At 38.0% G+C, this 25,366-nt stretch overlaps 1 protein-coding gene across 1 annotated transcript; it reads left to right on the top strand.

Annotated features, from left to right (window-relative positions):
- Window positions 1-6,323: 6,323 nt before the first annotated feature.
- Window positions 6,324-24,921, top strand: LOC140146816 (15-hydroxyprostaglandin dehydrogenase [NAD(+)]-like). The gene is made up of 9 exons (XM_072168694.1): window positions 6,324-6,443; window positions 13,978-14,034; window positions 15,033-15,205; window positions 16,683-16,809; window positions 18,195-18,310; window positions 19,698-19,794; window positions 20,084-20,160; window positions 21,489-21,640; window positions 23,373-24,921. The coding sequence occupies exons 3-9, from the start codon at window positions 15,113-15,115 to the stop codon at window positions 23,503-23,505; spliced, it is 795 nt and encodes a 264-aa protein (XP_072024795.1). The 5' UTR covers window positions 6,324-6,443; window positions 13,978-14,034; window positions 15,033-15,112; the 3' UTR covers window positions 23,506-24,921.
- The last annotated feature ends 445 nt before the right edge of the window (window positions 24,922-25,366 follow it).

Below are 25,366 nucleotides of genomic sequence, written 5' to 3'. Positions count from 1 at the left end.
AAAACCTGATTTCTTGATCCCAAAAGCTGCTTTGTTGATCAAGGAACCAGGATTTCCATCAATAAACCTGGTTTTTTTGAAAAAGGGGGGTGCGATGCCACTATACTATTCCCTCTCTCCCTCCCTCTCTCTTCCTCTCCCTCTCTCTTTTCCTCTCCCTTTGTCTCTCTTTTTTTTTTTCTATAAATTTTGCTGGGAAATTATGCCCCCTTGCCCCGGCAGCTACACCACTGGCGTAATATTGGCTTTCTCTCTTGGTGCATACTACTTGCCATACTTGCCGGAAGTGAATTTCATAGCTGATTGATCAACCGCTCGGGGGGGTCTTTAAAATTTTGTACAGGGATGTGCTACTCAAACTTTCTCTATACCTGCTTTTTGCTGTTTTTGCCATCCATCAGTACACTAACTTTTCACAAAAAAATCCAAAATTTGCTAATAATTAGCAAATTGCGTGCTTTTAGCCATTGGTCTCCACTGAAATCCCACCCATCATCGACATACTGAAATCGCTGAAAAGGTACCCCCAAATGAACCGTGGCATATATCCCTGTATTATCGTATACCACCCGCTCGGGATCAACCGTGGATAGATATCAGCAAACTTGTTTACTCTTCGCTTGTTCCTATCGAATGCTCTGGCGTACATGAACCATTATCGAAGACAGCAAAGCATTGCTGAGCTAAGTAGACCATAAAAACTGTCCTCCCTAAGCCTAAAGTGCTTTAATAACAGTAAAATTTAACTTTTCATAATTAAACCGGGGAGACCTGGTTTTATTCAGAGTTCACCGATCAAGTTCTTGCTAACAAGTCCCTTGGATGCAGCTTATGTGTACACACATCGAGCGTGATACTCCGTGCAGTATCAAATGTAATATGATCAGCGAACATAGTACACACATTGTAGGCACTGGAATGAAATATCAATTTTCTTCGTTATACCTCATTTGTTTGGCTCGAAATTAAAAGGGGATAATGTGATCAGTGAAAACAAACATTTAATTAGGAATCTATTCTTTATGCAAATCACACATTATTGCTAAAAGTAAAAATATTTGTGTTTAAAAAAATGAAGCTCTATCATGTCTATGACGAGGTACTCTCACCTCCGTCACTACATGTAAACACAATGTTACAATCCGGTCGAAAGTGGGTTGAAATCAGGTTGAAGCTTCAACGTTGATTCAAATTCAATGTTGACAAAAGGTTGATGTCAACTTTCACTTTTCAACTCGATTTCAATGTTGATACGTTGCATCGTACTCTAGCATTGAATGCGTAACTATTGTGTGTACATGACATTAGACGCTAGAGTTCTCGAGTATAAAAGCACAGGGAACCTATACCTCTGCATTTCATCCTGAATAAAGAACCAGGACTTGCAGGACTATCACTATTGTTATAGATGATCTAGATGTCCATCCTCACTGACGATGGATAGGATAGAGCTTGGAGCTATCTCAAAACGCATCAGAATCGGTGAAGCAGGACACCGTGTAAAGCAATGGAAAATCGGAAGTGTGCAAGATACTCAAGAAGACTAGCCACAAATTTGCTCACCGATAACTTCATATTCGAAGCTAGAACGCAAAACTTGAGAAAATATCAAACAATTACAAATCATGACAATGGAATGTGCAAGCTAAAGGTTCATTGAAAAGTCTATCCTCAATCCAGGCCACTGATAACGACGATGGATGTGACAGAGTAACTATCGTGTGATCGTGGATAGTAGATAGATGAATTACCAGATAGATTTTTGATCAAGCTATAGACGAATCCAATTTCACGCATTCCTACACCTCAACGGCAGCCATAGCTGGGTCCCCGTCGGCTCAATCCCACCTAAAATGTGAAATGATGCGGCTTTGGAGGGGATTTTAAACTGCATTTTATCACCCGTGTTATACGTAAACAAAAGAATGATGACAGTTTACAACACAACACAATCTAACATAGATTTTAAGTATTACTACACCTTGATAAATTTAATGTCTATTTTGCATTTTCTCAAAAACTAATAACACAGTGGTAACAAAGTTACGTATATTATAGGGGCAAGGAATCAATTACTACACTGGACTTTCAGTGACCCAAAACAAGTGGTTTGTTATTTATGATAAAAAATAAGGTACTGCTAGCATGTACCTCGTTTCCTATCATATATACTGAACCGCTTGTCTTGAGTCACTGAAATTTCAGTGGAGTAATTGGATTCCTGCCCTAATATATATAATTTTATTACCAGTGTATTATTATTTTTGAGAAAAATGCAAAAATAGTCACAAATTTACCACAGGGTGTAGTACCCCTTAAGCTGACTTTTAATCATGGTAGGTATTAATAGAAGGAGAATTCACGAACCCAGTTCCCTTTGTACTATGATCGCTATGAGTCAATACTGAGCAATCAGGTATGAATGGTGCACTATCGATTTGCTAAGCTTCTTATCTTTTGAGCTTGGCCGGTTATGAACCACCGTTATCGCGACTTCTAAGCAGAATGACGCATTTTTACCCACAAAGCATTGTGGCGTGACCATAAACAAAGGAAAACAATTTACTTCCGGTAATTTTATAATGCCAATATTTCTTATGGCCAAGCTTGGCGGATCATAGAAACAACAAATTGCCAGTCTTGGAAAACCTTTCCAAATCATTTCCGCTAGTTTAAAAGTCCCGCAGACACCCGCCAGTATTACTAATCATGATCAGAAAAAATACATAAATTCACCGTAACTTTGGAAGGAAATGAGGGAATTCAAAATGAGTAAATCAACTTGAACTCGGAAACACAATGACGCAATCGAAGATCATGTGACCAATGCAAAAGGGCACTAATACCATCCATTTCCAGTACGGGTCACCTGGGGGGTCTGTTTAAATTAAATTTTAAAATAGATGATCGATATTGTCGCATAACGATCATAAACATCAAAGGCCGTGCGCATGTTTGAGGGACTGCACTGATTAAATCCATTCAAGTGATGACTCGCGTTGACTTGAATAGCGTAATCGGCTTAACCCTATAGAGTGGATTAGGATATTTCTGTGGAACCTCCTTCTATAATACCTACCATGCTTTATTACCCAATTTCAGTCACAACACCAGTTTGGTGCTGCGGGGGACCCAGTATATGGCTGACTGGAATCTGACTATCACTTCGCTCCTTGGATTCGTCTATAAACTTAAACATGTGCTAAGCTTACTTTGCTTTCTTCACTTTCAGAAGCACCGGCCGTATTAATGTTTTCAAAGCTCAGTCACATCTGGACTTCTGGACAGATAAACAGAGGATAGAGAATATAGAGCGCGGCCTGTATTCACCTACCGAAAATTATACTTTTAATTCTTTTCACAAAACACAGCAAAGTATTAAATAAAGCCGGGAGTAGAAGTCGCACCCACTGTACACGTATTAAACACCTTGCCCTTGGCCTTCCAGTTGGGAATTTCCCGATGACGTCATGTGATCCTGTGTGTAGGTCCTGTGTGACCATAAGGGCGCACACCACTAAACTTACCCCGCGTTTTGCTTAGCGTTTTGCAGACCCTGGCGATTTGTGCACATGTTTTATACCCACCTACTTCTGTGCAAAATACTTTGGCCCATGTCATGCATGTTGAAAGTAAGTGTTCTAAAAAATTGTACATTTATTTTGATTCCGAGACTGTACTTCAAATTGTAAATTGTAAAAAAAATTAACTCAAACACTGTAATTGCACCTGACCATAATTACACCTGACCAGTACATTTTTTAGAATATAAAATATCAGTACTACAAAAGACAGTAACCGCAAAAAGCTGCAAAAGACAGTGACCGCGAAAGACCGCTAGGAAAACAGATTTGTCTAGATATGTGTTCTCAGTGGCTTGTTCAGTGTAACCATATGTTTATAACCATTTATCAAAGCTTTTCAGAGTCCACTTGACACATCTTTGTTTTTGAAGAGCTGGAGGAGCCTCCATGTTGCCCCTACCCGCCCGCCTTTCCTGGAAATGATATGGAAATTTTTATTAAATGTTACCCCCGGGGGAGGCACTCCCTATGGATGTGCCTCGGCCATGTTAAAAGTAGGGGGCATTCAGGTCAAATGTAGGCCTACAATTACAAAAATATGGGGTCATTCAGTACCCTGAATAAAAATGGGGTCATTCAGTATGTAACCTTGAAAAAAGCATGGTCATTGGGGTAACAACTTGTAAAATGGGAGTCATTGGGTACAGGATTGCCAAAAGAGTATTATTAAGTACACATTAATAGGCCTAAGTGCCAAACTGCGAAAAAAAAACTTGGCCACCTGCACCTTGAGATCTCATTATTTCTTAAGGAGAATACAAATACCACCTAAATTTGGGAATTAAAAAGGGGGGTCATTGGGTAGCAGGAAATAGAATAAGGGGGTTCATTGAGTACAAGATTTTTTTAAAGGGGGTCATTGGGTAATACCGTAGGTAAGACCATAAAAACAAAAAGGGGGTCATTGGGTACAAGCCGGTTTGAAAGGGTCTTTCCCGAGGCACATGATGTATATCTGTTATGGAAGTCCCCCCGGATGTTACCCCTTGAGAGTTGCCATACTCCGCTTTTATACACCCCCTCAATGAATAAAGTGGTCAGAATGATGTGCAGCGATTTCTCTACATACTTGAGAACACAGCTACACATATTTTTCAGCAGTATCACAACTCACAGAAAATAGAATATAGTTTGACTAAAGAATTGTTGCTGTATCACAATCCATCAATTTACACCCAAATTTAGCTGACAAAATTGAACAATTGAAAGAAGTAACTCTGACTTCTATCAATATTTATAGGCTGCTGTGCTGCGCATTTAGTACAAATACAACTTAATGTGTACATTTATGTATAGTGGATGTATACGGTGTGTTCAATGTGTTCAATGTCTTCCCAGCATACACAACAAACTGTGATAAATGGACCAATCGGACACTTATTACATTCGATGTTCATGAAAATGGTCTTAGGACATTTTTATCAAGACTTTTCTCATTTGAATTACTTTAAACACAAGCCATACTTCCTTTTCGCAGCTAAAAAGGAGGAAAGGAGAGAAGAGAAAGCGAGAAAAGGAAAAGAGAGAGAAAGCAAGAATAGGAAAAGAGAAAGGGGGGGGGGGAACAGAAGAGAAAAAAGGTCATTTGCACGTAATTGAGACGGAAGGCCCATGCCTAAAAAAAAGCTAAAAAACTGCAGTCTTTCTTTTTACAGTCTATGGTATAATATAGGCCTTTAGGCCTGTGATTATTTTAGACACTGTTTGAAGGCGGGCCCTATAGGCCCAAAAGCCTGTGCAGGGTGCACATGGCCCATCACATATTGTCACCAAAGTTAGTATTAACCCGGGAGTATTAATTAACGGACTCTGAATGCTGACAATCCTTGCATGCTTTAATAATTGCGTGTAGTCTATAAAGTGTCAGTGGACCAGTCAGCGTAAAATTTTGCAAATTGAGTACTATGAGTGATGGGCTCTTTTGATGAAAGTGTAAACACGAGGCACTAAAATTGAACCGTCATTTTGCAAAATTCTCATTTCTAAGGAGTGAACATGCCCCCCCCGACACCCCCTGCATATGGATAAACAAGTGGCCATTTTCACTTTAGTTTTGGACCCGGAACACTTCATATTTTTAGAAATAACTTAAGGGATCTGGAATGAGCGTTGAGCGTTTCGACAGTTTTTTTTGTGGGACATGAGAGCACATCAGACATCGAATTGCATTCTGAATACGAAGAATGTCTTTCTGATATCAAATAATTTTCATTTGTTGAAATTCACGATATAATACAAATTTTATGACAAATGATTAAAATTTGATATTTTTCACATTTTTGATATATAACAGTCCTCAAAGTAAATTTAATATATCTAATGATATTCTTAAAGTGTATGTAGCTGGGAGGAAAAGCCGACGATCAATTGAAAATTTTGACCTTTCATATTTAATAAAAGATATGGATTTTTCCCCCAAAAGACCTCATTTTTGTTGTTGTTTTGGAAAAAAAATCCATATCTTCAATACGAAAGGTCAAAATGTTCAATTGATCGTCGGCTTTTCATCCCAGCTACATACACTTTAAGTATTTATCATCAGATACGACTCTTTCAGCGGGTAACTAGTTGGTGATGTGTTTTAGTGATATGTGCCCTTATAGTGTGAGCCATGAATGGTTACAAGCTGTGTTTAACAAAAAAAATACACACAAACACATTTTACTAAATTAAAACTTCTACAGCACATAACTTCGTTCTTGTTTTAGTTGTTTATACATGTATTTTGTTCAAAAGGAGTCAGTACAACTGTGTGGCGCATACATGTATATGTATGCCTAAGCATCGAGCTGCATATGATCCAAGCCAAGGGCAAGGCAGAGTGGTTTCCAACGCAGATTCAAACTTCAAACTTGGAAGGTCAGTAGACTAGTTGAGTTCATAGCATCATGCCATAGCATAGCATAGTCCAATTTTTTAGTTGTCCACGTCTAATTTCAATAGTTTCGTCAGTCCCCGTGCCCCTATGACGCTACCCCGGGGAAGCTACACAACTGGTCCTTCACACCCCATTGACCCTTCCCATGTGAAGTATTTTGACCAACCTAGGTTAATGATATCCCTTACCAAACATTCTGGTTAATTTAGCCTGAATCTAAACAGAAATTATTCTAAGACCAATAAATTAACCAGAATATCAATTTCTGGTTAACAAATTAACCAGAATATCAATTCTGGTTATTTAATAAACAGAAATAATAACCTGAATCCAATTTCAGGCTAAAATCTTAACTTGAAAAGTTTTCTGGCTAAGATATTTAGCCAGATTTTGTATTCTGGTTAAAACATTAACCAGAATCAAAATATATGGCTATATATTAGCCAGATTTGGTATTCTGGCTAATTATTTTTCAGGCTAATTATGGTCACATGATATTAGGTCAGAGGTCACCAACTGTAAGGAAGCATGACTACTGATAAGGTTCAGAAACTGCCACAACTTTTTGAAAAATTAACAGTTTAAAGGGTATTTTAGGTCTTTTAACATTGTGTAGTTGATGGGGAACATACCAGCTATGTCTGTGGAAGGAAGATCAGCTGTTCGTAAGTTTCAAAGCCTGAATTTTGTCATTCTTTTTCCCCAGGAAACATTGCCTAGAAAGGTTGTTGAATTCAGCAGACATGCATGCATTATGCATGTATCATTTATTTATAATAATTATGTGGGTATATATCATTTAGGTAAAAATAAAAATAAGATTTTAAGTATTTTTGCATATTGACCTCATTTGACCCCAAGATGACCCTTGAACATCCTTTTATGCAGGCGGTGATGGAAGCGATATCGCCAATTTTGAGGTCGCCATTGGATTAACACATAATCATGAACTCTTCACAAACAATTCTAATTTGTTTGTGGTGTCAAAGCAAAATTATCTTACTCTAAAACCGTCGGGGTTCTGCAAAGTACCCCACTGCAAGTATGTTAATTTTCCATTTGTAATTGCTAACCGTGTATTTTTGAATGGGGCTGTCAGCCCTGTATCTTCGCCAGCCTCGTGACGTCCACGGTCGCGCTTCCTATGCCGCCTGCTTTTATGTCACCACATTAAAGCCCTGCACACACCCAATGATTGTAGCTATAATCAAAGACAAAATTAAAAAGATTAATAGTTTGTGTGTGATGTCAGGGCAAACTCGCGACGTGTTTGGTTGCTGACCTGCGCACAGCGTCATCATCCCTATATCTTCGTGTCAAAAATTGCCGTGATAGTAGGGTGAATCCGCTCGTTTTTCAAAAGCTACGCATGGCGATTTTGTTCGAGATAGGCCGAGCGAGTCGGGCTAAGCATATCACTTGAACAATATGAGACCCCAGCGTTTCCATTCATTAGCTGAAATGACACGTTTTATGATCTACGCATGCTCAGTTTTTGATTTGTTGTAAGGTAAAACTCAGGTTTTGTTTTCAATACACTAACTGCAAGTTCAATACACTTAGTTGCGATTGCTGTTTTCTTTCAACACATATATTTTACTGCATTTTCACCAAAATGTTTTTAAATTGACCGATAATAATGTGATATATTCAACTGTTTGAGAATAATCATATCAATAAAATATTGACACCGCCATGCATAGCCCATCATCTGGACCTGCACCATCAACATACATTTGTCATTAGGCCTATACCAGAAATACTTTAACCTGCAACATGCTATGAATAAAATTATCATCAAGTGGCGGTCTTTTCAACTTATAAGCTCTTGTATGTATTGTGTGAATTAAACTGTGGGGGGTCTAAATTCTATGAGACATGGTAGACACAACGAGAGAGTGCAAGCTTCAATTATCTTGGTCAATAGGATTATGACTCTTTTCATTTTGGAATTGAAAGATATCTCTAGAGCTGAGTTTTATTTCATTAATTCAGTTTATTTGTAATTCAGCGCAGGATGGTGCGTTTACATTTCCATGTGATTCTGTCTGTACAAATGTATTTATTGACCTGAGGGTGATACTGTGCTGCGCAGTACGGTTTGTTTGGTCTGGTTGACGGGACATCATATATATGCAAACTAGTCTTTTTTATTTCGGTCTTGAATTATACTAAGTTTGAGTTCACTAGTAGTGATATTTTTGGAATGGTATCTATTTCACTCAACTTTAAGGGGGAATAATACCCTGATTTTCATCAGTACCCCTCTTCTTTTTTTTCTTGCAAATTTATAAAGTACATATATATATTCATCACCTCATGTCCTGAACATGTAAAATATATCTACATACAAAGTGCTTTTAAACCCATTTTAGTAAATCATTTTAGCCCTATATATTTTTTGTTTACTGTATCCTAGTAACTCAAATGTGTGTTTCATAACAAACCATAATTTATTCCATTCAACATGTTCAAGTAGGGTACATGAATAGAATACATTAAATCCTTTGTTATACTCTCTATAGAAAATCCAGTGGTGCATGCAAAATAACAGTTAATATTAATTAGGGGTTCATTCATAGGATTTCGGGCATGATCGCTGTTTATGCCCGAGGCGAGAGCCGAGGGCATCGGATCATGCCCAAATCCGAAACCCGTTCATACATACCCAACATTCTTAGCAAGGCAATACAGATGAAAATAATAAGGGTTTACAAGTTTAAATAACATTTCCATACCGTTTTCCATCATAAATTGGAAGAAAATGAGTAGGCCTACTTGCAGGAAGCAGCTCCGCCATGAGGTCAACGGCCGGAGTCAACGCGTGATACGCGTCATCTTTAGCTCCGCGTGAAATGGGCGCTGTGACATTCAAGCGTGTACCCAACACTAGCAAATCGTGGATCGTGTTAATTGGGTTCCAACGCTGCGTGGCGCAGCTTGTTTATGCTTTATGTACTGGTCATAAACGGTATTTATGACCAACAAAAAAGGGCGCAAATCCAATCAGAAGCGTCGTTATATCGTGAGTATGTATGAACACTGAATGAATAAATTAAATAAACACTTACACAATGGATGCATAGTCATTAGTCAATTTAATACTATATGTGTTGTTAGGAGAAGAAAAGGCTATTAGGTCACCGTATGTCAGGTTATAGGTCAATTGGTTCAGGTCAAATTTAAGCATCAATTTTGAATACACATGTGAGAGTCTGTGATATCATGAGGCATAATTTTGATATTCTGTCTTTAACTGGATATATATCGAGAAGTGCAAGGTGGACATACTAATATACCTTGGGATGTAAATGGTGAGTACAATTTAGAATGCCTAGTTGAGATGGATTTCACAAATAAATATACAATAGTTACCAAAATCACAAAAGTTAAGTTTACAGAAAACTACCCAATATGTGACTCCTCGCCACAACTGAGCCCGGATGTCGCCAGTGCCACTATTGAGATATGCTCCATCGAACTTAACAATAAACAATAGGAAAGAAAGGATTTATTGACTGTTTTATTGATTTTTCACTACTTAAATGTCAAGTACTATATACATGATATACATTATTTTAAAGCTAATTTCAAGCAGAATATTTTGGTTGAATATCTCAAAAATGATGATTGGCGACATCCGGGCTCAGTTGTGGCGAGGGGTCACATATGTGGTATAGGTGAGAAGAAATACCATTTTTTTCAACATTGCTGTAATATGGTTGTGGTAACCTGTTACCTATGGCTTAATTAAGTTTCTGTGAAATACAAAATATAGCTCAACATTTAAAATAGAAGCATTTTAACCAGTTCCTTTTTTGATAGTTGTGGAGCACCAAGTTCATGAAGTCATAAAAGAAATCAGGAACCACTTATTCCCATTTTACATATCAACTTTATTTCCCTAATGTGTTAGCAACACATATCCAAAATTTTAATGAAATCCGTTGATAGTAAGCTTTCCAAAATGAAGTGAATTTAAATCATCAGTGATGTACCACCTTTTGGCTTCTACTTTTAAAAGCATGTAAGCTACGTTGATACCGATGCCACCAATAAAACGAGAAGATTTGCCCCTTCATTTTGCATACCACTTTTTCCAATTTTTTTTGTAATTTCTTCACAAAATGCAAAAAAATGCACAAAAAAAAAAAATCAATGGGTGTAGTACCCCTTAAATCAAATTTAGCAAATGTGACATGATCAAGGGGAATGAGTTGGATGTCCCTAATATTGTTTTTGAGATTGGGCAAAAATAGTGTTCAAATTCTTTTGTTTTATATTGTTTTCAGCCATTGATAAATTGCTCATAACTCAGGGGTGGTGCAATAATTATGTGTACCCCCGGGTGGTGAATTATAGGGGGGAAAAGATTTTTTGGCAGGCCATGGGGGGGCAAGCATTTTTGGCAGGTCAAAAGGGGGAGGGGTCAAGTGATTTTTGGCAGGTTGAAAGGGGGGCAAGCAACTTTTGGCACAGATATTTTGGGCACCGTTTCTATATTATGCCCTAAAAAGGCGTAGGAAAACGTTAGGAACACGTTCAAATGTGCACAATTTCCTGCTCGCTGAGCTCGCATTATATGATAAAACAATTTAAGGTTTTAAATTTGGGTTCCCAAAATCTTGCATGTGTAGGGGCGGGGGCAAAGATTTTTTGGCATGTCAAAGGGGGGCAAAGGTTTTTGGCACGTCGAAAGGTGGGGGGAAAGCGATTATTGGCAGACCATTTTGAGAATTCACCACCCCGGGGTACACATGATTATTGCACCACCCCTCAGTAACCAGATGTCCAATTTTGATGGGGTTTGCATCAAAATGTAGCATTCGTAAACTGCCAGAAAATTATGTAAAAAACTTCTATGGTAATTGAAAATTGCAGACATGTGACTCATTCCCCTAGATCCTGTCACATTATGTTCACACCCCCTACTACTATAGATACAGATAGAAGTATATAGAACTACTCCCCATTCCAGAAAAATACAGCAATAATTTTTTGGATTAAAAAAAAATATTATCCTGTTTTGCCAAATGAAACATAGCTAAATACTTATCCTTTAGTTACTGTAAAAGTCAATATTTTCGCGAGAAGATATTTTCGCGATTTTGAAGATTTTGTCAATTGCGTGAGAATTAAATTTGGCGGTTTTGATATTGATACAATAGAAACCTAATGCAAAAGGTTATTTTCGCGAGTTTTTATTTTCGCGATTTTATGTCCATTCGCGAAATTCGCGAAAATAAAAACCTCGCGAAAATTTCTACTTTTACAGTAGTCCTAACTGGCAATAAAAGTCAAATTTTAATATTTTTGCAATTAAAGGGAAAATGGTCCAAAAACATACAATTTAATTATAGGGTAAGAGCAGGGGTAAGAGTTAGCTCATAATTTTAATATTATATGTTATTTTTGCTATGGTTATGAAAAAGATTGGAGAATGTGTTTTCCAAAAATTAGAATGCACAACTTGAAATTAGTCTTTGTTCAAGTCTTTGGCCTTGATTGTCATATAATAGGGGCCTATGAAAAAGGTCGAAAAACGCCGTAAAAATGCATGTTTTTGGCCCTTATTTTTAAAAATTGACCAAACATTAAAATTTTACTTTCATTGCCAGTTAGGACTTACTAAAGGATTAGGATTTAGCTATGTTTCCTTTGGCAAACAGGATAACATTTTTTAATCCAAAAAAATTAGTGCTGTATATTTCTGGAATGGGGAGTAGTGACTGCAAAGTCTCTGAACAAGTTCAGGTGAGACAAAAATTACCTCACTCTCTGTTATACCCCTAATAGCTAATTAGGCTAATTTTGTGCAACATTTGTAGATATACTGGGATGAGGAGACACAAGTGTGTCTCCCCAAGCTCCCCCTGGGTCAGCTAGTGTTATCCTCTACAACATCCCCCCCCCACACACACACACATGCAGGGAGATTTGGGGAAATGTGTTTATTGCACAGTCTAGTTTGAGCACAGATTCTGGAATGTCAAATGATCTCTGTTTAGAGCCATGGCAAAATCCCACCTACACTATGGGCCACAATTACCTCATCCCAATGGCATAGTTCAATAACCTCAATTAAACAACCATAGTGCAAAATTTGACCTCAAGTTGCAGAGTATGATTTTTTGTACCCAAATTGTCAAAGTTCATTCAATGAATGTACAAATGTATAGGGGTTTAAGAACTGTGCCTTGATAGATGAGCATGTTGTGGATCCTAGTAGAAAACCAGCCTGTAGGTTTTGCACCACGCGCCGGCTCATAATTTTGACGTCAAGATCTGAGGGGCTAGTTCTATAGACCACTTAACATTATTGTTTATCAACAAAGGTGAGGGATTGGTCTGTCGATATGCCAGAACGAACCGCTTCACTGTTCAATGGCTTTCTTGTACTATATGAAATGTGCATGGTGGGAGATTTAAAATACACATGCCCTGAGCAGACTACGATGCGCACACACACTGCAGGGCAAAGGACAATGGAAAGTACCATAATGCATGCGCATACTGCCGGGCAATGACGTCACATGTCAAGTGGTCGTCACATGTCAAGTGGTCTATAGATAGCCCTGATAGGATGTACAACATGTATAATTATTTTCTTTTTGTATGAACACTAGCAAACAAACATGTTTTTGTAGCTATCAATGTTGCATCTTATCATTTTCAACTTTGCAATCAGGCTCAGTAGACAGGTAGCAATTCTAGGTCAAAGTTCATTATTCCAGGGTATTGATCAGTTCTTATCAATTTGGAATATTGGTAATACCCGTACAAACAAATATATACTTGTGATAATGTACATAATGAAAAATTAGTTCAAGGATCTGTGTGTAAATTCAGTTCATAGTAAATCTATACTCAATTAGGGAGTGTTCATAAATACCTTAGTGGGGGGCAGGGTTGTAGCTAGGATAGTTTTAGTGGTGGGCGGCATTTAATGAAAATCTTGCATATTTGGCAATCTTTTACCAAAATGGACCAAATTCTTGACTAATCCAATAAAATTGTGCAATTTTGGCCTCTGAGTGGTGGGCTCCAGTGCTAAAATTGCAGCTGAGTGATGGACTCCAAAACTGAGTGGTGGGCTCAAAAGGTTTTGACCTTCCAAAAAGGGGGGGGGGGGTCAAGAAAGTTTTGACACCCATAAAGGGGGGTCAAAAAAGTATTGATGCTATTTATATAATTTTAAAGCTTATTGTCTAGTGCTTACATTTTAATTCAAATTATGAAATGTCAAATATGTGACTTGTTCCTGGTTTTGTCAGAGCAGGTCACATATTTGTGTGTTGTTATTTTCACCGTATAGCAGTGTGGAATTCAAAAAAGCACGAAAATAAATGGAGCATGAAAATTTCCATGTTTACAGTACTTGATTGTTGGAATTCAGACCCTGCATAGCAGACCTTGATTTTGTCAGGTCACAGTGAATCTGCTCATTCTTATCTTGGGTATGTCCGTCCGCCACAACTTTTAAAGCTCTTTGTTATGTTTTGATTTATATTACAGTGTCCAGGGATACTTTTGCTTGAAGTATAATTTTACAGGAGACTTTGCTCATGAAAGGTAAGACAACTATACCATTTTCACCCTGATGTGGCAGTGACGTCACCCAGGGGGCCACTCAAGTATGAAAGAGTACACATGCGTGACCATTTTTTTTTAAACACCCCCTAAATGAGTTTTACCGTACCAGCAAATTTAGCCCCTTAATAAGGTAATTTAATATAGAATTTACCTCCTAATGAGTTTTTGGCCAGTAAAAATGAAGAAAATGTACCCTTTTTGGACATGTAATTTACCAACAATTTGAAAAGGTATCGTAAACAAGTTGTTCAGTTTCAGAAAACTACCCTTATTCTTGAAAATCAGTGTTTTTAAACCCTAAATGTGTCATGTGCGTAACTTGCCATGCCTAAAACACACCCCTTTTTACTTGCTATGTTTGTCATGCATGCGTAGGCCTACAGACCATTTATGTGAGTGGCCTCCCTGGTGACGTCAAGGCGTTGAAGCAGCTGTTTCGCATGCATGTAGCATCTTTAAGCGTGTGCATGCATACGCTAGTGCTTTGAGCGAACGTTAGCCATTTGAAACTGCACCATCAAAGATCAATCAAAGCGTATGTGCAGTAGCATAGCCAGTGGGGGGCAGGGAGCAGAGTGCCCTCTGACAAAAAAATGAAACAGAAAATACCCCTCCGACAAAAAATGAAAGAGAATCAGGAAGGCAAAGGACAAGAAAAGGGGCAAGGAGCCTGTTTATTCCACCAAAATTCATCCCGATCATGAGCCAAAATAGTGTAAAATACAAAAAATGTCTGTGCTACCCGCGCACATTGTCCCAATTAGGCCCTTTTCACCCAGATCATGGGCCAAAATAGTGTAAAATACAAACTTTTTGCACACTACGCGTGCACATTATATCCCAATAAAGCCTTTTTGGAAGCTCAAAGACTACATGTACATTCTCTCTAAAAAAACATTTTTGTTTTTGGTGGTGGGGGGAGTGGATAAATGACAATTTATCTAAAATGTGTATATGTTTTCCATTCCATTGCACAGGCTTTTGATGCAGATATTCTCAGTTTCAAAATAGCACCTTATAACTTCAAAAGTAATTTAAATAGAAACAACGTTGCAGAATGAAAGTTGAGGGCACGGTCGCAATCATAACTGGTGGTGCAGATGGCTTAGGCAAGGGATATGCAGAAGCTCTGCTTCAGAAAGGAGCTAAGGTAAGGGAAAAAAGTACTAAGGTGCAGGGAAAGTTGAGGGTGCTGTAGCAATCAACCGGTGGTGCAGATGGCTTAGGCAAGGGATATGCAGAAACTGTGCTTCAGAAAGGAGCTAAGGTAAGGGAACAAAGAACTAAAGTGCAGGGAAAGTTGAGGGCATGGTAGCAGTCAACCGGTGGTGCAGATGGCTTAGGCAAGGGATATGCAGAAGCTCTGCTTCAGAAAGGAGCTAAGGTAAGGGAACAAAGAACTAAAGTGCAGGGAAAGTTGAGGGCATGGTAGCAGTCAACCGTGGTGCAGATGGCTTAGGCAAGGGATATGCAGAAGCTCTGCTTCAGAAAGGAGCTAAGATAAGGGAACAAAGAACTATAAAGTGCAGGGAAAGTTGAGGGCATGGTAGCAATTAACCGGTGGTGCAGATGGCTTAGGCAAGGGATATGCAGAAGCTCTGCTTCAGAAAGGAGCTAAGGTAATTATTATTATTATTTATTCTTTCTTTATTGAGGGTTATACTGCTTCAGTGACAAGCACTGCTTTTCAAGCAGGCCCTGTAAGAGAACAAAGAACTAAAGTGCAGGGAAAGTTGAGAGCATGGTAGCAATCAACTGGTGGTGCAGATGGCTTAGGCAAGGGATATGCAGAAGCTCTGCTTCAGAAAGGAGCTAAGGTAAGGGAACAAAGAACTAAAGTGCAGGGAAAGTTGAGGGCATGGTAGCAATCAACCGGTGGTGCAGATGGCTTAGGCAAGGGATATGCAGAAGCTCTGCTTCAGAAAGGAGCTAAGGTAAGGAAACAAAGTACTAAGCTGCAATGAAAGTAGCCTGAAAGTTGATGGCACAGTAGCAATCATAACTAGTGGTGCAGACGATTTAGGCAAGGGATATGCAGAAGGTCTGCTTCAGATAGGGGCTACGCCAGGTAAGGTACATTGGACAATCATAACTGGCAATGTGTAAAGCTACTCATAGTACTTTTTTATGCATTTTTATGCATATGTATACTCATGTTTGGTTTGGGTGCACATCCGGCATCCCAATATAGTCATTTGTACCGAGTATCCCACCTCGTTGTATGGTATCTCTGTAGGGAGATATTTATAATACAATGCTATTATTTCTACATTGTTTAGGGAGTGTGTCTTGCTGATGTTGATGTCCAATGAAAGTAGCCTGAAAGTTGATGGCACAGTAGCAATCATAACTAGTGGTGCAGACGATTTAGGCAAGGGATATGCAGAAGGTCTGCTTCAGATAGGGGCTACGCCAGGTAAGGTACATTGGACAATCATAACTGGCAATGTGTAAAGCTACTCATAGTACTTTTTTTATGCATTTTATGCATATGTATACTCATGTTTGGTTTGGGTGCACATCCGGCATCCCAATATAGTCATTTGTACCGAGTATCCCACCTCGTTGTATGGTATCTCTGTAGGGAGATATTTATAATACAATGCTATTATTTCTACATTGTTTAGGGAGTGTGTCTTGCTGATGTTGATGTCCAACGTGGCAGATCTACAGAACAACAGTTCATCAGTAAATATGGGCCAAATAAGGCATACTTTTTACAGTGTGACGTTACAAGCCACCATCAGTTCAAACGTAAGTACACCCCCTCCCTAACAAGGCCGTAGCATAGTTGAAAAATGTGGGGCGGCCATCACAAATGTGAGGCGGCCAAATTACAAATATATGTTCCCAAATTGAAATAAAGATAAAGAAAAACAGTATAACAAATTTATCAAAAAGTGGGACGGCCATGGCATCCCCGGCTCCCCAGTACATGTGCATAAGCGCAGGCAAATTGGGGCCAAATAAGGCATACTTTCTAAGTATTAAAACTGAAGCGGACCCCTGGACCCCCGGCTGTTACAGGTGATGCTCCATGTCACTACGCTCGCGACTGAAGTTCAGATTTTTGTTCATAAGCTATTGGTTTCTCTGTACTGTGTGACTACACCAACCTACAGATGTTAAGTGTATCAGGGACCGAGTATGAAGGGACTAGAAATGGCCTCCACCCATTGTACCATGCGAGTTGCTGGTTTACAAATGATCCTCAGTTGAATGAATAATACGTTGATCGATAGACCATGGTACGAATCCAAGCACAGTTACAATACAACGTGTGGCTTGTCTTGTACATTGCAAAATGAGCCTACACGTTTGACTATAATGATATACTTTAGAAATGCAAATATAATTCATCAAAGAACATTATTTTAAGAATTATTTAAGTATTCAAATCAGTAGAAACAGACAGCATATGGTATACACATTCAAGAAAAACTGTAAATTTGTTTGTTCTAGCATTCTGAATATCCACAAAATTATCACATTTTGTCTCCAAAATCTTATGTAAATGATTCTCAACGCTACACAGAAATTATTTTCGACAAAGGATAGACATTTTACACAATTTGACATAACTTTAGAAATAGTGGAATATTTTGATGTGTTTTTGGTATTTTGTAGGGCAACATGAGTAAATAATAAAAAATCAAATATCGTGCCCTTGGCGCAACTCACATGGTGTCGAAGGTCGTAAAAGATAATCCGATAACAATAGCTTGACAACAGCTATCAATAATCCGTTTCAAGTCCCTTCATACACGGTCCCTGAGTGTATGCACTGTCAACTATATATAATTTGGTTCATCTCAAGTTCGGTAGTGACGTAGGTGCGTATTTCGCTTGCCGCAGTATTGAATCGCGCGCATAAAGGTAAACACCTTAGTGTACACGCACGCGTACAGGGCGATTTGTCAGAATGCTTGCGGCGCAACCGCGAAAGAGCATTGACGTCACTACCAAACTTGAGGTGAACCAAATTATAGAGAAAATTATTCCAAACTATTCCCACAAACATGATCCGCAGGATGGTAGTGTCTGTTGTATGGGAAATATTTTGTATGTAGTGTAGGGTATTTATTTATTTATTCTGTCAGTTTTCATTACTTTACCCATTTCTACATTTTTTATACCAGATGTTTTCAGGAAAGCACTTGACAAGTATGGGCGAATTGATATTGTTGTAAACAATGCAGGAATAGGCGATGAGGGCTCACAAGAAAAACGATCACTAATGATTGATGTCAACTTGGTATGTATTGACATAGAGATGGGGGGGTGCATTTTGCCTGTCTTTAACTGATTTTTTAATTTATTATGATAACCGGAAAAAAGGACATTTTGCCACTTTCATAGAGTTTTGATATGATACCACGGGGCGCATACGCATGACATTGGCTTAGGAAGATTTTTAACATGGGGGAGGCTGACTAAACCAAAAATTTTGGTGACCCATCCTGGGGGGTGGCCAAGGGGGGTATGTCAGGAAATTTTGTGAAAAATAGGTAAAAAACACCCATTTTCCTGGTATTTGGTCACATTTTTTTAACTTCATCTGGAATTATTGAGGGAGGGGGCTGAGCCCCCACATCAAAATTATTGAGGAGGCTGAGCCCCCGCAAGCCCCCCCCCATGATGTCTCTGTTCTACACCTATACCAATTTTTCAAGATATTTGGAACCATTGATATACCAAAAGTCATAATTTTCAGCCAAATTTAACAAAAATTGTCTTAGTTTTTCGGGAAATTTCCACAATTTTGGCTTCAATGAGGAAAAATTGGTCTATATTTTCCAAAAAGAATTGAGAAAATTTTGAAAAAAGGACCCATCCATATACTTAAAAAAAGGAGTCGTTGATATATCAAAAGGCTGGAAATGCTACCCATGTTTGTGGCATGAGTATTGATATGATTTTTTCGTGAATAGCTACCGAAACATGTAATAAAAAGAGAATGCCAGAATCACAAAATACTCCTTTAAATATCCAAAATCTCATTAAGATATCAAGGTAGGTCAGAGAGGAGCACAACGTAGCAGTGTTTGCACTCAAATATTGAGACTAATAAAGCTGACACACAAGAGGAATGGTATGGGTTCAATCAAGAAAATCCCAAGGCATTTTGGCCCTCTGTGTATGATTTTTCTTGAGGGAGAAAACACCAGATTTTTTTTGTTTTTTTATAATTATTATTGCCCTTAACTCAAGAATCACAAGACCTATGGAAATATAAATGTAATTATTGGCTTCCTTAACTAATTTCCAATAAGATATTAACTCTCTTCACGCGGGTGTCGACTGCAGATGACAAGTTTCAAATTTTTTTAAAAATCAAAAATTTCAGAATTGTAAATTTTCATGACCATATTTAGAATCAGCATGAAAAATGCATTGAAATGATTACAAATAAGCCTAGTATTGGTTCAGTGGTTCTTGAGATAGCTCTTGATATTTTGAGAAAATATCTCAGAATTTGGGTATTTTATGTTGAAGCCTATGGCAAGCATGCAGAGGTTTAAGAAGTATACTGCAGGTGTTTAGTTAAATGGCTAAAATTGGACAAATATAGCTCAGCTGCCATCCCATTTGCCTTAAGGTAAGGATCTTACGATTTTGTTTCTCTTCTTTTTCTTTGGTAGAAAGCTGTTGTTGGTGGTACATATTTAGCCAAGGAATATATGAGTAAAACATCAGGAGGACATGGAGGATTGGTTGTTAATATATCTTCTATGGCAGGTAGGTTTGTTTGTTTGTTTGTTTGTGTGCTTTTTGAACAGATTTTCACTGGCACATTTAGAGAACCAAAATAAAAAGGCATCTAGCCCTAGAAAAAACAATAATAATACAAAGGAAATACTAAGTACTCATGCAATGGTAATTTAAAGCATTCAGATAACTCCTGGAAGATTAAGGTCATGTCTTGCAGCCCTGTCTCTATTTCTCTCAAATTCTCTGCAATAGTCCAATAGGATTTCAAATATAAGAATAGTATATAAATCCCAGTTTCCTTTCTAAATCATTACAGGACTGGTTGGTGGCGCTTTTAGCCCAGTCTACACAGCAGTCAAGGAAGGCGTCATTGGCTTCTCTAGAATTGTAGTGGTAAGTAAGCCAAAAGATTGGGCTATTCCAGTTGAAATCTATATATACCCCTATGGAAGACATGACCTTAATCTTCCACACAGGAAGTGTAAATTTCAAATGGGGTTACCTGATGTGTGATTCCATTTGAAATCTACACCCCCTGTGTGGGAGATTAAGAATATGTCTTCCATAGGGTATGTGTGGATGTCAATATCTCCCATTATAAAAGAAACAGGGATGGAGTACCTTCAAAACATTGATGTTTAATAGTTTTACCCACTTCTGGTTTAGTTTCACAAGAAGAGGGACACGATCAGCTATATTGTGAAACTAGTTGTGTTTACAGGGCTTATTTGAACTATTGGTTTCTTCCTAAATGAACGAGGCAAATAATATGGTATCTACCTCCTCTGAATGGCTGTCTGTTGTTCTCTCATTCTTACCCTCTCTCTCTCCCTCCATTCCCTTCATTATCACTATATACTCTCTCCTCCATCACCTTTCTCTTTTGTCTATATTTTACTCCTGCTTTCTTGAAATCTCTTTCCACAATTTTCTTTTTTCTCATACTCTCCTCATTTCCGTTTTCTATCTCCTCTTGTCTGTATCTCCTGTCTTTTCTTTGTCTCTCCTTTATATTCTCTCTCCCTCTTCTCTTTTCTATCTTTTTTTCTCACCCTCTGTTCTCATCTCTTCTTAATATCTCAAATTTTCACTCCCACTCCCCCTCTTTTTTGTGTCTATCTTCTGCCTCTCCTTCCATTCTCACTTTCTTCTGTCATTTAGTTGTTAGCGTCTGCTCCATCAGTTTGTATTATGTCCCTCTTTCTGCTGTCATTGTCTCTGTGACTTCTTCTCTTTCTGTCCACTTCTGCTTTGTCTCACTCCTCTCTGCGCATCTCACTCTTTTCTGTCTCATTCCTTTTCACTCTCTATAATCTGTCATTTTGTCCTTCTCCCCCTTCTTTAACTCTCTTTCTCTCATTTCTATCTCTCTTCCTGTCTTGCTTATCAGTTCTTTATCGTCCTCTCTCACATTTCTCCCTTGACCGCCTCTTTGTTTTGTAATATTCAGCTTATTTCTATGTCCCTTTCCCTCCAATGTCTCTTTCCTCTGTCAGTATGTCCTCATCTCGGTATGTCTTTCATATCTTTTGTCCCTGTTGCTGCCTCAGTCTCATCATTTGTCTGTCTGTATGTATCTCAATTGGAAACTAATGAGCAATTTTTGTTAGCCTGAACATAGAGAGAGAGAGAGTACTGGTTACAGAATCTCATTTTTTGAAACAGCTTTCCTGTATGGTTGCAGAAACAGTAAACATTAGGATTTTTCTCTTTTTATCCAGCAATACGACAGTGCCTTTACCACAGACAACATCCGTCTCAACGTTCTATGTCCAACATTTGTTGGAAATGCTGGTATGTTTATTAAAACAAAATCAAGAACGGACTTACCAGAAGATGCACTAGAACACAGAAAACACATACAAACCTTAGAGTAAGTTTGTTCACCCTCTCTCCCAAGGGGGGTCACTCCCATTGTGGCCTGTACACCATCCGCGATAATAAAAACATGTAAAAAGGGTAGTTTTTCGTGGGTAGGCACGATATGCGTGTATCGTATTTAGGGTGTCAAAAACATGAATAATCGGAAAAAAGGGTAGCAAAATTGCAATTGCAAATATGCGGAAATTAAATTTAGGGTATGAAATTTGATGCAAGGAATAAAATTCCAGTTTAGGGCATGAAACAGGCGCATGTTACCTGTTTAGGATATCGTTTTAGCCAAGGTTAAATCCTTGTTTAGGGTGCTTTTCAAAAGTTGATTATCGCGGATGGTGTACAGGCCACAATGGGAGTGACCCCCGGCCTCTCGCCCAAGCAAAATCACAGTATCTCTGAATAAATCGACTACTCGGTGCCAGAAGTGCAATCGCTTCCCTGTTAGCATTTGGAAATTTACACAGTATATTGTATTCATCTGCACATGGCAGCTATTGCACTTACCCACTACTGGCACTGAGCAGTAAAAATTAGGCCCCCCAAAAAAGTTGTCTGCTTGCCCTCCTCCCCGACTAACCCAAAATTGGCCACAATCATGAGTTGGCCCTAAAAAATTATTATTTTAGTTTTAGTTTATAAATTTTAATAGTTTTTTATTACTTTTTCTGTGTCTAAATTTCTTTTCAAAGCTAACTTTGGCCAACAACATTTTTTTAAAGAACAAAATCATTACTGTATAAACTCATTACATTTATAACTGTCCATTCCTGCATCAATGTTTCCAATAAATTTTGCGCCCTTATGTCTGAAAGTATTCAGTCATCCTAATTGAATCCATTTCTATGGTGTATATCATGCGTATTGAAGGTCTGAAGTATAATTGATGTATCTTTCCACATGACCAATGTTCATTGCTATTTGTTTAAAAAAATATTTTTCTGACCCACCCCAAAAATCCCACTGGAGGGCAAGCAAACAATATTTTTTTTGGCCTTACAAAACACTGCTTTTTTACTTGTGAAACAAATGCTTTGGATTTAGTTTGCTCACCAATTCAAAATGTATTTGCATTGTAAATAATATACTAGGTGTGTTGTGTAGCCAGCTTTCTTGGTCAGGGGGGAAAATCAAAAATTTGGGGGCAAAGACAAAGAAAATTGGCTGGTTGCATCATTTTGACCTGGTATTATCGGTGGGATATATACACATACCATTTTTTTTTTTTTGAGAGACTACATCTAAAGTCTTTGAGCCTGTAAAAAGGCTTTATTGGGGCAATATTGTAAAGTATTTTACACTATTTTGGCCCATTATCAGGGTGAAAAAGGGCTTAATTGGGACAATGTGCGTGTGTAGCTTGGAAAAAATTGTATTTTACACTATTTTAGCCCATGATCGGGCTGAATTTTGGTGGAAAACAGGTACTTGCTACATTGCTTTTCTTTTGCCTTCCTGATTTTCACTTTCATTTGTTGTCAGAGGGGCACTCTTCCCTTTCATTTTTTGTCTTTGAAGTTGAAAATTACTCTATTAAACCACAGATATTGGAACCAGGTATCCAATTTTGATGGGGTTTGGACCAGAGTTTTGCATTTTCAAAGTGTAAATGAATAATGAACACAAATCTACTAGATTGTATCACATATTGATCACTGTTGGTAGTTTTAGCAACTTCAGCAGTTTGTTTCATTGTGGTTTTTGTTTTGCTTTTTTTATTTGTATCACAGTATGTCAAAAGTTGTGGAAGGCTTTATGAAATTAGTTGAAGAGGACGAACATAACGGCAAAGTGATGAGAGTGACGAGAGAAAAGGGCATCGATTTTCAAAGATTCCGGGCTGGATACATCTCTAAATTGTAGAACATTTTGTAACTCAAAGAAGATTTCTTACACTTCCCATAATGCATTTCTCCCATTTCAATTGCCTGCACTGATTTACTCTCTAGTGCAAAATGGGTCGATAATGATGAAATGTACCTAATGAACAGAACGCATCCAGATCTTGCAAAATATGATTATTTCTTGACTATCGACCCATGTTTAACCGTATGTCTAATGAAAACAAATGGAACTTGTACAAAGTAATAGGAGTGTCATTTGATGTAATGTTTTATGTTGCAAAGGATTATGGGAAGGGTAAGATATCTTCTCTATTTTGTGACCCATCACATCAAAACACTGCAGTTGTCTTCAAAAATGTCCATATGGATTTCTTGACCAAAGAAAAAAACAACCTCATGGGTACTACTGCTTTTCCAAAAGTGGCTCCGATTGGTTAATTTTAAGATATAATCAACTAAACAGTGTAACCAATCAGAATACAGCTTTTAGATCTCTTAGCACTGTTTAGCTCTAGTGGCCAATCTTACCGTATCTCCGTTGCCATGGTAACCAAGCAGTCGCTATTGGCTTCTGACCAATCACATTAAAAGTTGGTAAAAAGTTTGTAAGAAATATGGAATCTGTGGCCAAAAAACGAAAATTTCACTTTGACTCCCCCTCCACTGGGATTTTTTACGGGAAAATCAGTGGACGTGTGCAGGAACATTACTCAACATGTGAGTATACTTCTATTGGGAAAAATGAAGTGATTTGCGAAAAAACAGGAAAAAAACAACTTTTAATGTGATTGGTCAGAAGCCAATAGCGACTGCTTGGTTGCCATGGCAACGGTTTTATTACCTTCATAACATGGCCAACATATCCCTACATAAGCACAAACTCACTTGAGATTGTATCATGAAAGGTTTTGGAGATATTTGCAAAAATGTTGGAATTCATGATTTCCCTAAACCTTGCCTTTCGAACCACCTTAACTACTATAGTGCACATTGTGTTGAATGATCTTTCTTCTAACTTGGAATGAAGTGAATTGACACATACGTTAAGTAATCACTCATTTCTTCGTAATCAGTCAAACATTCCAGTAAAATCGACGTTTAGGATGCATTCTCTCAGTAATTTTTTCTGGGACACCCTGTAGTTCTTAGATGTTGATAATATGGCTGGTAATGTCCATGGGATCAAAGAACTACTTTTTAAAAATTTAAAATGACATCACACACCTGGGATCACACATCAATGTTGGTAAAATTGTAAAATTTTCTCAGCTCGATATCATAATTTGGCCCAATTTTAGTTCAATAGACCAAAAATATGTTGAAATTTTGGTTCAGAAGTCTCTATTTTGCTGAAAAATCAGTTCTTACTTCCCCGAGTTTGGCCCTCCACACCAACCAAAATAAAAAGTCAGAGTACACAATGCACTATTTTTTAAGTCAATGTTAAAGCTAGTTAACATGTAGTTTTATTTTATATATACTTCCTCTCATACATTTTGTACATAAAATAAATTTATATACTACCTATTAATTTGAATTCAACATCTCAGTTTACTCTTGTGATCTTGAGTTTTTTAAGTGCTCTTAAATTAAAAGTACACTTATCTGACATAATGGGCTATTGAATTTGAAATCCACACCCCTCTGTGGAAGATTTCAGATTTATTTACCTCTATCTTCCACAGCTGGAGTGAGTATTCATATGGAGGTTACCCAATTGACTGTTCTATTTGAAACTCATACTCCCTCTGTGAAATCTTCCACAGGGGGAGTGTAGATTTCAAATAGAATTGCCTATCTAATCCAACCAGACCAAAGGAAGTTATGAAAATTGAGTTACTTGCCCAGTAAGGGATGAAACCCAATATGAAGTCCTATAA

This window comes from Amphiura filiformis, chromosome 2, assembly GCF_039555335.1.
Source record: "Amphiura filiformis chromosome 2, Afil_fr2py, whole genome shotgun sequence".
Lineage (NCBI taxonomy): Eukaryota > Metazoa > Echinodermata > Ophiuroidea > Amphilepidida > Amphiuridae > Amphiura > Amphiura filiformis.
Note: the sequence above shows the minus strand (reverse complement) of the source record. Positions and strands in the feature narration are given on the sequence as shown.